Source organism: Lynx canadensis, chromosome F2, assembly GCF_007474595.2.
Source record: "Lynx canadensis isolate LIC74 chromosome F2, mLynCan4.pri.v2, whole genome shotgun sequence".
NCBI lineage: Eukaryota > Metazoa > Chordata > Mammalia > Carnivora > Felidae > Lynx > Lynx canadensis.
The window spans coordinates 66,100,039-66,113,908 of record NC_044320.2 but is presented as its reverse complement, the minus strand read 5'-3'; the positions used below and the strand labels follow the sequence as shown (position 1 = coordinate 66,113,908).

Below are 13,870 nucleotides of genomic sequence, written 5' to 3'. Positions count from 1 at the left end.
ATGTAGTACCTTATTCTTTTCATACCTCTTTTATTTCCATATTTTCCATTGGTCCTTAAAGCAACCTGTGAGGTATCTTTATTTTACCTATGAAGAAACTATTACTGTGAAGAGGATATAACTTAAGTTGGTCATTCCAAGTAACTGTCTTTCCTGTTTTGCTCTGGCAGTCTCTCCCCTATGCCATTTTGCTACATGAATAACATAAACATGTACCTAAAAAGAATTAGTGAGGGACAAAGTGGTAATGGTTTGCCTTCATATAATTCTTCAGTGAGTACTTAATTATATTTTTCAACATTATAAAAAATATTTGTATTTTTTTTAACGTTCTAGCTTGAAATTCAGAATCATCCTTTTTTTGAATCACTCAGCTGGACTGATCTTGTACAAAAGAAGATTCCACCACCATTTAATCCTAATGTGGTAAGTATATATCCAAATCTTGCTTTCTAAAATAGTAAAATGGAATAAATAAATAAATAAAGAAAGAAAGAAAGAAAGAAAGAAATGTAGAACTATATAGCTCATCATAACTTTGGCAATAGATCTCAAAATCTCATGTGAATGAAATTGAATCAGTACCTTAAATACTTCAAAAATCTGTTTCTCAGCATTTTCTAGTATACTGATAACTTCAAGATGACCAATAAGATTATAGCTACATTGCATTGGTAAAAGTATCTCCTAGCACAGCAATTATGAAATGTTTCTTTGGAGCATGTATAAGAAAGGGATGAGTTCATTAGATTAAAAAAGATGCAAATTGGGGCACCTGGGTGGCTCAGTCTGTTAAAACTCCAACTCTTGATTTTGGCTCAGGTCATAATCTTAGGGTCATGGGATTGAGCCCCACATCCACGTTCAGTGTGGAACCACCTTAAGATTCTCTCTCTGTCCCTTTGCTCCTCTCCCCTGCCTCATGCTCTCTCTCTCTCTTTTAAAAAAAAAAAAAAAAAAAAAAAAAAAAAAAAAAATTAAAGCATACCTCTAGATTTAGAGAGGATTGTGCTTTAAATAAATTTTTTTTAATTTTAAGTAACATTAATGCATCTTTTTTCTACATTGATATAAAATTAGGCACAGGCAAACATTAATGGTAATGTAAATTGTCATATCCCTTTTTGGAAAATAAAATTTTAATGTTAGCTTGACTTGGTAAATCAGCTGATAGAAAAAATTTACATAGGGGCGCCTGGGTGGCGCAGTCGGTTAAGCGTCCGGCTTCAGCCAGGTCACGATCTCGCGGTCCGGGAGTTCGAGCCCCGCGTCGGGCTCTGGGCTGATGGCTCGGAGCCTGGAGCCTGTTTCCGATTCTGTGTCTCCCTCTCTCTCTGCCCCTCCCCCGTTCATGCTCTGTCTCTCTCTGGACGAAAAATAAATAAACGTTGAAAAAAAAAAAAAAAAATTAAAAAAAAAAAAAAAAAAAAAAAAAGAAAAAATTTACATAAACATAATTTTTTTTAAAGCTGAAAGCTGCATTGAAGATTATGTTGGAAATTTGGGGAAATAAATATAGAACAATAGGGAATTTTTTAATCATCCATAGTAGACCAATAATGATATTACTAAACTATTGATAGCTATATATATAGGCATATATACTTTTATGATACTTTTATGCATCACAGTATGAAGTTTATTCCCCATACTGCCAGGTTACTGCCATTACTGTCCTCCTTATTATACATGATTTATAAATGAAGAAATAAAAGTCAGAGATGCCACATAGCTGATTTGAAAAGTAGCAGAGCAAGGATTCAGATCTGTGCGTTATTCCAAAGTCACTATTCTTTCTATGCTTTCTTGTGCTTGAGTGTCTAATTAAGTAAATGATAATAATAAATACAGAAATAAGGGTGCACCTGGGTGGCTCAGTAGGTTGAGCATCTGACTCTGGCTCATGTCATGATCTCCCATGAGTTTGAGACCCACATCGGACTTGCTGCTGTCAGCGCAGAGCCTGCTTCGGATCCTCTGTCCCCCTCTCTCTCTGCCCCTCCCCCGCTGTTTCCCTCCCTCCCACCTACCCCCCCCAAATATTTTTTTAAATGAGCAGACACTTAGAAAATTCTTATAATGCTAAATAAAAACATGGCAATTATGGGGTGCCTGGGTGGAATTCTTTCTTCCTCTCTCTTTGCCCCTACCCAACTTGTGCTCTCTCTCTCAAAATAAATAAACTTAAAAAAAATGGCAGTTATAATTTTTGTGACTTATGATTATAGCAGTAAAAATAACGCATAAGGACTGGAAGGGAATATAATATAAACCAAGATTAATTTGGGTTTGCAGGGTCATGGGTGAACTTGTGTTTCTTTTATTTAAAGTTTTTTGGTGTTGTGAAATTCATGAAAGACTTTTTAGTAGATTAGTGCAGGATAAGGAAAATACTTTAGGAAAGTATTATTTAGTCTACTCAGATTTTGTTAAATGTTTGTTTCAGTGCATTGCTCATGGCTGGTAATATTTAGTAGGTGTGATATTGTACACCTATTAACAGAACATTTATAGATTGCCTCATTTCATTTAGCTTATCCAGAAGTGACTGTTTCAGAAGTAAGGACAGACTCCATTAAGGACTGTTTTGTCCCTAATTTCTAGAGTTTGCAGTAAGAACCTAGGGCCTTTAAGAATTATTTTCTTTTTATTTTTACATTGAAAGTCTTACTGACTTTAGTTATCTTCAAATAAATAGGTCATCAGGCACATTGAAGAGTTGAGTTAGGTACACCTAAGCAATACTGGAAATGGAAACAATGTAGACTTCAGAGTTAGATACCTCAGTTGGGATTCGTGCTTTTTTATGACTAATTAAACTTTTTTAAAGCAAGATCCACAACCAAGAAGCCACAGGGGGGGGAATTGTAAATTTGGCCACATTAAATCTAGAAAGGTCTACATGAAAAAAAAAAATGCAGACAACAAACTGGAGAAAATTTCTTTAACACATAAAGCATTCTTGTAAGTCAATGAGAAAAAAGACCAATTACCAATAGAAACATGAACAAAAGACACAAAATACACAGTTACAGAAGAATAAATACAGCTTTTAAATATATGAAAAGAGTTCAAACTCAGGTTACCATTTTTCACTTAACAGATTAACAAAGATCAGAAAGCTAGAGTATGATTAAGTAGATGTTCTCAATACTTGCATCATTTTTTTTTTAACATTGACAGCAATTCTTTGAAATAGTTCTGCTATTTTCCATATAATACAGATGAGTTAACTTAGTCACAGAAATGGTTAATAGTTTGCCCAGAGTTTAAAATTGAAGAACTAGGGGCGTCTGGGTGGCTCAGTCGGTTAAGCCTCTGACTCTTGATTTTGGCTCAGGTAGGTCATGATACTTAGCCCCTCATCCAGTTCTGTGCAGATGGCACGGAGCCTGCTTGGGATTCTCTCTCTCCCTCTCTCTCTTCCCCTTTCCCGCTTGTGCATGCACACACACACATGCTTGCTCATGCACGCTCTCTCAAAATAAACATTTTTTAAAAATAAAGTTGAAGAACTAGAACTTGAGCTCAGGCTCTTTGAAGACAAAACCTCCCTAACTCTTAACATAAGCAATACAGTATTATCCCTGTTACTACTAGCCAACCCATAACGGCATTCACAAAATACCTATAAAATCAAGTAGAAGAATATTTGCCATCATTTACTGAACACCTTCTACATGTCAGATTCTGGGAATTTTATGTATTCACACATCAGATCCTCACAAAAACCTTAACAGGTGGGTGGTACTATTTTTACTTTACAGAAGCAGAAATTAGCTCACAGAGAGGTAGTTTATATAAAAAATTATAGCTAGCAAATTTCATAGCTAGAATTCAAACCTTAGTCTTATTCCAGAGCCCATACTTCTTAGAATAACATGTAAAGATTTGACATTTTTTATATGTACCTAAATTCAGTTTCTTCCTCTTCAGTGGGGGAATTTCTCATATTGAGGGATCTAGTATTCTGAGTTTCCCTTGTCTCTGCTCCACTGTTTGTAGACCTACCTGCCAGACTAACTATATCCTTAGCTTAGAATATCTTCTCTGGATCCTTGTCTTTTAACTCAGTTAGACTTGATGACTTGGACATGCTAAGGATTCCTGCCCCCTTGGCCCCTTAAAGCAGAGGTAACCTAGAGATTCAGGGATGAGCTCTAAGAGTGAGTCACCTGAATTTGTATCTCAACTTTTATCTGCAAATACATTGGAAGCGGAGAGTCCATTAGGTTGTATCAAATTTGTAAAGGAAGATTAAGAACCGCTGCCATCGAGCAGCTGCCATGCTTTACTTCCCAGGTTCTTGGCCACTTCAGGCCTCTAAAGCTAAGGTGTCACAGGCGAATGCTTAACGACCTCTGTAGCGCAAAGAGTGTTTAACTTGCACGGTTTTATTTACAACGCCTTCATTCTTTAAGCAAAAGGCTTTACCTACCCAGAGTTCAGAAACTGACAGGCAAGCATTTTTGTGTAAGTTCAAGTGAAAAGTGCCATCTTGAAAACCTACTTGGGCTCCTTTTCTAAACTTAGAGGTGGTGATGGGTAGAGAGAAAGGGAGTCAGTTGGAGGGCCTGAGGTTCACATTGACTTAGGTAAGGACTCTGTTATGCTAGCCACCCTTGTCTCCCCACAGCTCCCAACAGAAAGAACTTTGTTAGGACAGATAACCTCACCTAAATAATAAACTCTGGAAAGGAAAAGCAGAAATTGCTTCGAAGAAGTGACGAAGTAGGAAGACATCTAAACTTGCCAGGAATAAATACACAAATTCGTGAAGGGGTTTTAATGAAAGACTAAATTAATGAAAACAAAAGCTAAGATGAGGGGCACCTGGGTGGCTCAGCCGGTTAAGCATCCAACTTGAGCTCAGGTCATGACCTCATGGTTTGTGAGATCCAACCCCATGTCGGGCTCAGTGCTGACAGCTCAGAGCCTGGAGCCTGCTTCGGATTCTGTGTCTCCCTCTCTCTCTCTGCCCCTTCGCCATTCACACTGTCTCTCTTTCTCTCTCTCTCTCTCAAAAATATTTTTTAAAAAAAGCTAAGAGGAATAATAATATGCTTTTGATGTTTTAGGCGGGACCAGATGATATCAGGAACTTTGATGCAGCATTTACAGAAGAAACAGTTCCGTATTCTGTGTGTGTGTCTTCTGACTATTCTATAGTGAATGCCAGTGTACTGGAGGCAGATGATGCATTTGTCGGTTTCTCTTATGCACCTCCTTCAGAAGATTTATTTTTGTGAACAGTTTGCCATCCAGAAACCATTGAGGCGAATACAAGCCTACAGATGAGACTGAAACTCCTGTTTGTGTGAATATATTCAAATCTGTTTAACTAGTGCCTCATTTTTACATGTAATGTTAAATATGAAAAATGTATTTTCTGCTGTATGCAAGAAAATAGGGCATTTCAAAGAGCTAAGTTTTGGATTAAAATTTGTATTATTGTTTATTAAGCTTATTTTTAAACAAATTTTAAAAGCTATTGTTCTCAGCATTAACCTATTTTTAAAGAAAACTTTTTGCTAATGACTGTTTTTCCCCCTCAGTTTACACTAACATCTACCCAAGACAGACTATTTTGCAACAGCCTATTTCAGTTCAGTTAACATAAATTAATGCCTTTGTAACTCTCTACTTTGACCTTTGTTCTCAGATCAGAACTATGCAATTGGTATGTGGTTAAGAAGAAATCACATCTTTCCATGAGAGGTCGTTGGTTGACATAATCAGTTCTTCGTAGGATTAAAATGTAAAAGCATAGTTAACACATGGGCTGTGAGTTAACACTTGGAGTAAGTGTTCATTCTGCAGATCAAATTAAGAAATAACAAGGAGATCCTTTACTTTTGAAATACCAATTCAAATTTGCGAATTTTTTTTTCTGTAAGAAAAGTAAAAGCTTAATAGTTAGAAGGTTTAAATATTCCCAAAGATCTGAAGGGTAATAAAATACTACTGGATTTTTTTTTAGGTGGTGCCAAAAAATGAATGTCTCTGTGTCATGTATTTATATTACAAATACATTCTATTTATGTTCTTTCTGGTCTTTTGATGTTATTGTTAAGTAGGCCTAAATCTCAGTATTTGCTTTTGCAGACAGCTGTGTAAAACTGTTTTTCTAATTGGTTAATAAGTGAAAAATATTGAGCTTTCTGGAGTTTTTACCTAATTGGGAATTAAAAAATAGAATAGCAAATTCTAGGTCAGTGTAAATATATATTTCGCTACAATGTAACAAGTTAAAAATAATTCCAGCAGATGCAGTGACAGTATCTTACTTGTCTTACGAAAAGTACAGGAAACTGACCTTAAAATCATACTAAAAACCAACTAACTGTGGACTTGTCACTATGAAGAGAATACAGAAAAACTAAAAAGAGTGCTTGTCTTGGAATTCTGCTTCTTAGAGTAGAGATTCTTCAGGTCATGTAGGAAACATTGTGAAAGTTTCGAGACCAACTTTAAAAGCTTAAGGAACAAGCATTCTTTCCATGTATTTCCTCTTGAGAAAAAAATCACAGAAGCATTTCACACCAATACCCTTTGGCTTAAAAATGTTCATCAAAATGGAGTGGGGGAGTGTGCTTTTGTTAGATTAATAATATTTGCAACCAATACACTGAATCTTACTTTAGAGGTAAGACTTTAATAGGGACACTGTAAATATTTGGTTTATTTGGCACTACTGTAAGTTCTGCTTTTACACAAAGCTCTTTGCTTATTATAAAGCAAAATAAAAACTGTAATCTCCTGTATGATTTATTTTTTACTCAGCCACTCCTTAATTAAACTGCCAAAAATTAAAGTGCAATATTGTATATTTTTAAGAACAAATTTAAAATATTATGCTGATGTTTATTGGATCACAAGAAATACAACTCTTACAGTAAAATAAAACTAGCAAAAAGATTAATAATCCTCTAATTCCTGTCATTATTTTAAATTAAATTGGTGATGGTTTATAAAAGTCATTACAAAAATGATTTGTATATGTGAGGAATAAAAGTATAAAACTTAAATATTTGGACACACATAAAAATTAGATTATATGGATTATCATAGGCTGACATATTTAATATTCAGGGAACAAAACCTCTTCCAAGTTTCAAGTTTATTTTTTCTTTCATAGCATGCTAAGTCTTTTAGAAAAGAAGTGTGTGCCCTTTGAATAGTTGAACCATTTCATGGCTATTACCAAAATAAACTCAGAGGTCTAAATGAAGACTGCCTAACATTCTTCATGTTATCCATACCTCTTATTTTATTGCATATGGTACAGTGTAGAGTTTCCCAGCCATTGTTACATTATAGCACACACTGAAAATTACAAATTTTTGGCATACCTGAGGAGAGGTGCTAAATGATGCAGGTACTGGCAAGCAGGTTCTCTGTTCAAGATTTTTAAATTCCAAAATAATTTCTGAACTTAAGATATTTACAGAGAGAGCCAACAAACACTGTTTGGATTTAATTTTAGCAATGGTGAACATTTAAAAGGTGGTTTAAATATTTGAAAGATTTATTGTAAAATTTTATCACTATAAAAACCATTACCAGTGTCTTTTAGCATACTTGTTAACTAGTAATTATCCATAGGCATAATATTACAAAACTTTACATATTTTATGAGTCATTCTTTTGTACATCATACACTATGTGAAAAACAGGAGTGAGAATTACAGGAACGTTTTTGGTGATGTTTGAATGACTTTTTTCAATAAAGTGTTTTGAAATTAATAACTTAATTCCTCATTTATGTAGTTTGGAAATTAGGTCTGTTTTAAAAATGGGATTTCCTGCCACTTACCTTTAAAGTCAGTGTTTACAATTCTGTGGATTTTTATAGGTTATTCCATATCCCGAGGTCATTGTTCATTTATGTAGAACCCTAGAAATATGTAGACGAGTTTTAGGTGGCTTGAGTACGTTGAAATAATATGCCAACTTCTGTGTATAAATGAAATTGACTTGGGACAGGAAGTTGTGTTACATGGCTTTGTTCAGATGCCCAAAAGGATTCACTGCTGTAAAATGATTGGGCTTCTTCTCTGCCATTTTTGTTCTCCTTTACTCACCTACAATTGAGAGAAATTGCTCTTGGGGCACCTGAGTAGCTCAGTTGATGGAGCATCTGACTCTTGATTTCAGCTCAGGTCATGATCCCCAGGGTCGTGGGATCGAGCCCCACATTGGGCTCCACACTGGGTGTGTGTAGCCTACTTAAGATTCTTTCTCTCTCTAAAAATAAAAAGAATTAATTTTGTTGTTGTTGTTTAAAGAAATTGCCTTCTAACTTCCCTGAAATCATTCCAATTGGGAATTTTTGTATCTTTAGCATTTTTGGTGTCTTGGGAATATTGCATAATCATTCATTTGTAATCCTTTAAACATAGTCCTTAATAGTTAAAAGGACCACTATGCAAAAATATTTAATCTTGCTATTTTCTTACATCATGCCCATTTTTATAGAGGTAATTGAGAAAGAAATACAGCTGTCTCAAAATGTACCTTTTAAATAATTTACCCAAACTCAAGAGAGTATAGTTTAAAAGCATATTACACAAAAAAAGCCTATGAGAAGTATAAATTCAGAGTGATATTTATAGCAGTGAAGTAGCTAATCAAAGGATCCTACAAACAAAAGGTTAATTTTACATATACTGAAAATGATGAATCACTATATGAATCTTCGTAACGTAAAACAAAAATTGCATCACTTTACATAACCTTCTTACTGGAAGAACCAGACACATTTGGTGATTTTACAAATCTTGTGCTCAAAATGTAACATGGAAGTTTTTACTATAAATTCTCTTTTGCAGTAATATATCTCAGATTTATTTTCTTCTAACATTTTTCAGCATTTTCATGTTATTAGGAAGCAGAGATTTGCACTTCAAGTTTAGGTAAGTTTCTGTGGGAAATTCCACAATGAGTTGTCAATATTTAAGTGTTACTGTGTTAACTTATGGAATCCAGTAGGTGGTAAAACAGACTTACCCAAATAGTCTAATTTGATCTCAGTGTGTTAGACATTTTCAGTTCTTTCCAGATAGTAGTTAATATAGCCTTGCTTTGTTGAATTTTTCTCTTATATGTCAATGATAGTAATAATAGAAAAATTAGAACCTACTTTGCTAATGATACAGGGATGTTGAACATTAACACTTACTTTAGATAGCCCTAGCTATATGCCTCAGTTGGGTGTCAAAAGCAGAGTTTTGTGTTTGTCAAAACTCATACGACTTGAATACTTAAGAGTTGTGTGTTTTGCTTCATATAAATTATACCTCAGTGAAAAATATTCAAAATAAAAACAGTTATATATGATAAAAAAGTAAAATATAAGTAATCCAAAATGCTACCATCTTTGAATGCACAACAGGGACTTCCAGTTTCCCCTGTAAAGTGCTTAGAAGCTGCCAAGTAAAAAACTGAACAGACTGAATCATCAACTCTTCTTGGATACAGAAGAAGAGAGAGGACACAGGGCAAACTGCTACCCCTAACACTGGGGAGATGGGTGAATATAGAGAGTTGGAACTTACTGGAGCAGAGACTCAAACACTGCGGGAGCCAGTGCAAGAGTAAGAAAACCTGAACTAGATTTAACAAATTGCTGGAGGCTAAGTGTAGACCACTGAGAGTTCAAAAGTCCAGGGGGACCCAGTCTTAGGGATCCCTACAATTTTGTGAAATTGACCACCTAGCTTCTCACAAGAAATATCGGGGAAAAATTCTCTTGTGCTTCCAGTAGGAGGAGAAAAGGGGCAATTTTCTCTCTTTTTTAAAGAATGCAAGCAAAGGAGGGTAAAGTGAGAGGGACAGAGGATCTGAAGCAGGCTCTGTGCTGACAGCAGTGAGCCGAATGTGGGGCTTGAACTCACAAACCGTGAGATGAAAACCTGAGCTGAAGTTGGACGCCCAACCGACTGAGCAACCCAGGTGCCCCAGGGACAATTTTCAAATATGCCAGGATATTCTGGTCTTCTCCTAACTTTAGGAAAAACTAGTTAATCAGAATGTCACCTGCAGGGGTTTTCTCAGAGTCTAACAGAGACTAATGTACAAGAAGGAAAGTACCAAACTTATAGTCAGTTCAACTCTTATGTGTAGGAGAAGGGACCCAAGTTCAGTCCGCTCCACCCACCCTGTCCCACCTAATGAGGGAGAAAAAATCTAAGACACTTAAGTTTGTCCAGAGGCATGGGTTTACTAAAATAAGGACCTATCAAAAGGAGTATAGAACACTTCCCCTTCCACTATACCACATTGCCACATTTTAAAAGACCTATTTGTAGCACTTCCTTTTACCCACTACATCATATCTGACTACCAAGAAAAATTACAAGGCATACTAAAAGGCAAAAAGCAAAACAAAACAAAAAAAACCCCACACATTACAATTTGAACAGATACAGCATCAGAAACAGACATGGCAGGATGTTGGAATTATCAGACCATGAGTTTTAAAAAATTATGTTTAATATGTTTAGGGCCCAAATGGATAAAGCAAGAATAGATGGGTTATGTAAGCAAAGAGAAGGAAATCATAAGACTAAAGAGAAATGCTGGAGATTTAAACAACAAAAACTAACAAATGAGAAATACCTTTCATGAGCTTATTAGTATACTGGACATGGCTGAGGAAAGAATCTCTGAGCTTGAGGTTATTTCAGTAAAAATCTCGAAAGCTGAGAGAAGCAAAGAGAACAAAGACTGAGGAAAACAGAACCATATCTAGGGACAGTGGGACAACTACAAAAGGTTTGTAATGTACATGTATAGAAATACCAGAGGGACAAGAGAGAAAGAAAGAAAAAATATTTGAAGTTATGACAGAATTTTCCCAAATTAATATCAGACACCAAACCATGGATTGAAGAAGCTCAGGATTACCAAGTAAGATAAATACCAAAAAATTATACTGAGGCATGTCATTTTCAAACTTCAGAAAATCAAAGATAATGAAAACAACCTGAAAGAAACTGAAGGAAAAACATTATAGAGGAACAAAGATAAGAATTACACCTGACTTGCGCCTAGGTGGCTCAGTTAAGTGTCCAACTCTTGATTTCAGCTCAGGTCATGATCTCACAATTTGTAGGATCAAGCCCAAAGTCAGTCTGTGCATTGACAGTGCAGAGCCTGCTTGTGATTCTCTCTCCCTCTCTCTCTGACCTTCACCCCTCCCCCTCTCGCAAAATAAATAAACATTTAAGGGAAAAAAAGAATTACACCTGATTTGTCATCAGAAATCCTGCAAGCAAGAAGAATGGAGTGAAAGTGCTGAGAGAGGGGCACCTGCCAGGCTCAGTCAGTGGAGCATGCAACTTTTGATCTGTGGGCTGTGAGTTTGAGCCCCACATTGGGTGTAGATATTACTTAAAAGTAAAATCTTTTGGGGGCACCTGGGTGTGTCAGTCGTTTAAGTGTCCAACTCTTGATTTCAGCTCAGGTCATGATCTCACAGTTCATGGGATCAAGCTCCGCATTGGACTCTGTGCTAGCAGCACGAAACCTGCTTCAGATCCTTTGTCTCCCTCTCTCTCTCTCTCTGCCCCTCCCCTGCTCATTCTCTGTCAAAAATAAGCAAACTTTAAAAAATAAAAAATTTTTAAAAGATGGGGGTGCCTGGGTGGCTCAGTCAGTTGAGCATCCAACTTCAGCTCAGGTCATGATCTCGTGGTTCATGAGTTTGAGCCCCACACTGGGCTCACTGCTGTCAGAGCCTGCTTTGGATTCTCTGTCTCCCCTTCTTTCTTTGCCCCTCCCCCGCTTGCTCTCTCTCTCTCTCTCTCTCTCTCTCTCTCTCTCTCTTTCAAAAATAAACGTTTCTAGGAGGAGCCAAGATGGTGGAACAGCATGGAAGTTTTTTGTGTGTCTCGTGTCCATGAATTACAGCCAGACCAACACTAAACCATCCTGCACACCTAGAAAACTGATCTGAGGATTAACACAACAATCTGCACAACCTGAAGCACAGAATTCATCAGGTATGCGGTGTGGAGAGGTGAACTTGGGGAGAGAGAACCTGTGGAGGGCAGGGAGCCGCTTTTGCCTGAGGAGAGAGGATGGAGATGGGGGTGGGGGTAGAATATGGGAAAAGCACACCTCCCCAAAAGCAGCTGGAGAGAAAGTGGAAAATTGAAAATAGCCACAGGGACTGAAAAAGGGAGAAACAAAAAGGGAGAGGGTTTAAATTCCATTAAGACTATAAACGGGGAGCACAGAGAGTCTGCAACTCCAGAGCTCAATACCTGATGATGGTCTGGTGGGAAGGGCGAATCCCCAGGAGTAGAGTGGGGACAGTGAGGTTCTCAGGCCACACAGGGAGAAGCAGTTCTACTGCTGGAAAGACATTTGGTAGAGGCTGTGAGGCCACCTGGGCCCAGCAGACCCCAGAGAAAAGCCACATTTGCTGGTGCTGGAACAAGGTCGTTGGGGGTGAAGGCTGGTGCCAGATGTGTGTTGTGATTCTCCATAATCCCTGAGGCACTGCTGCTACACTGTCTCGTGAACTTTTTCTAGGGCAGGCTGGTACCTGGCCACAGTTTCTGGGCATCGGCAGCAGCACGGTCCCACAAGCATTCCTGGGTGCGAATGACACCCAGCCATTGCTCTGTGAGACCCTCCGCAGAGGACTGGAGTGGATCAAAGCCGCAGTCCCTCAGGAGTGGGGGGGGGGGGGGCTGGGAAGGCAGCCACATCTGAGACAAAACTCAGGAGGGAGGTGCTGCCTGGGGCTTGGTCACTGACAGTGTGGAAGCGGGGAGTGGACAGAAGCCAAAAATGAAGGACAGGTGCGTGATTGTTGATGGGGAGAACAGAGTTCTGAAACTAGAGACTGGGTAGCTGGGTGATAACATTTTCACTGCTCCTGCTCATGCACATGTGCACCTACAAGCGCCACAACAATCCACCCCAGGAGGCTAGCAGAGCCATCTAGTGGAGAACAGAGCCATTACACTAAGCCCCACCCAACTGGGCCAACCTTGCTCTTCAAGAACACAAGTCTCACTACCTGTTTAGTTTATGGGCTATAAAGTACTTCATAGTTTGACTCCTAGGGGAAAATGAAGTAATTTCAGTCGTATTTCAGTCTGTTAGCTGGTCCAACTATTCAATTTTCTTTTTTTTTTTTTCAATTTTTATTAAAAATATTTTTCTTTAATTTTTTTCTACTATGTTTTTTCTACTGTATATTTTTCTACAATATTTTGTGTAAATTTTTTCAAATTCTATTTTACTTCCATCATTTAATTTTAGTCTACTTCAGTGTATTCATTTTTTCAAGTTTTCAAATGATTTCCTTTTTTTTTTTTCTTTTTCCCCTTTTTTTCTCTAATCTATCAAGCCACTTTCAACACCCAGACCAAAACACACCTAGGAACTAGCACCATTTATTTTATTTATTTTTTTTGCGTGTGTTTTTTATTTTTTAATTTTAATATTTTTTAACTTTTAATATTTTTAAATTGTAATTTTTTCTACCTCATTAATTCCTTTTCTCCCTTCAAAATGATGAAACGAAGGAATTCACCCCAAAAGAAATAGCAGGAAGAAACGACAGCCAGGTACTTAACCAACACAGATACAAGCAAGATGTCTGAACCGGAATTTAGAATCATGATAATAAGAATACTAGCTGGAGTCAAAATTAGATTAGACTCCTTTCTGTGGAGATGAAAGAAGTAAAAGCTAGTCAGGATAAAATAAAAAGTGCTATAACTGAGCTGCAATCTTGAATGGATGCCGTGGCAGCAAGGATGGATGAGGCAGAACAGAGAAACAGTGATATAGAAGACAAACTTATGGAGAATAATGAAGTGGAAAAAAAGAGGGAGATTAAGGCAAAAGA

The 13,870-nt window shown here is 37.2% G+C and overlaps 1 protein-coding gene across 6 annotated transcripts in view; it reads left to right on the top strand.

Annotated features, from left to right (window-relative positions):
* The window catches only part of LOC115506181 (serine/threonine-protein kinase Sgk3), a 150,812-nt gene extending 138,934 nt beyond the window's left edge, over nt 1–11,878 (top strand). For 5 of the 6 annotated variants that reach the window (XM_030304062.2, XM_030304061.1, XM_030304063.1 and 2 more), the window contains 2 exons: nt 337–426; nt 5,079–7,749. In XM_030304062.2, the coding sequence (XP_030159922.1) occupies nt 337–426; nt 5,079–5,249 (261 nt within the window). In that variant the 3' untranslated portion in view covers nt 5,250–7,749. Of the gene's footprint in view, nt 1–336; nt 427–5,078; nt 7,750–8,870; nt 8,916–11,850 lie in introns of those variants that run through there. The other variant, XM_030304064.1, reaches the window with a different exon arrangement.
* The last annotated feature ends 1,992 nt before the right edge of the window (nt 11,879–13,870 follow it).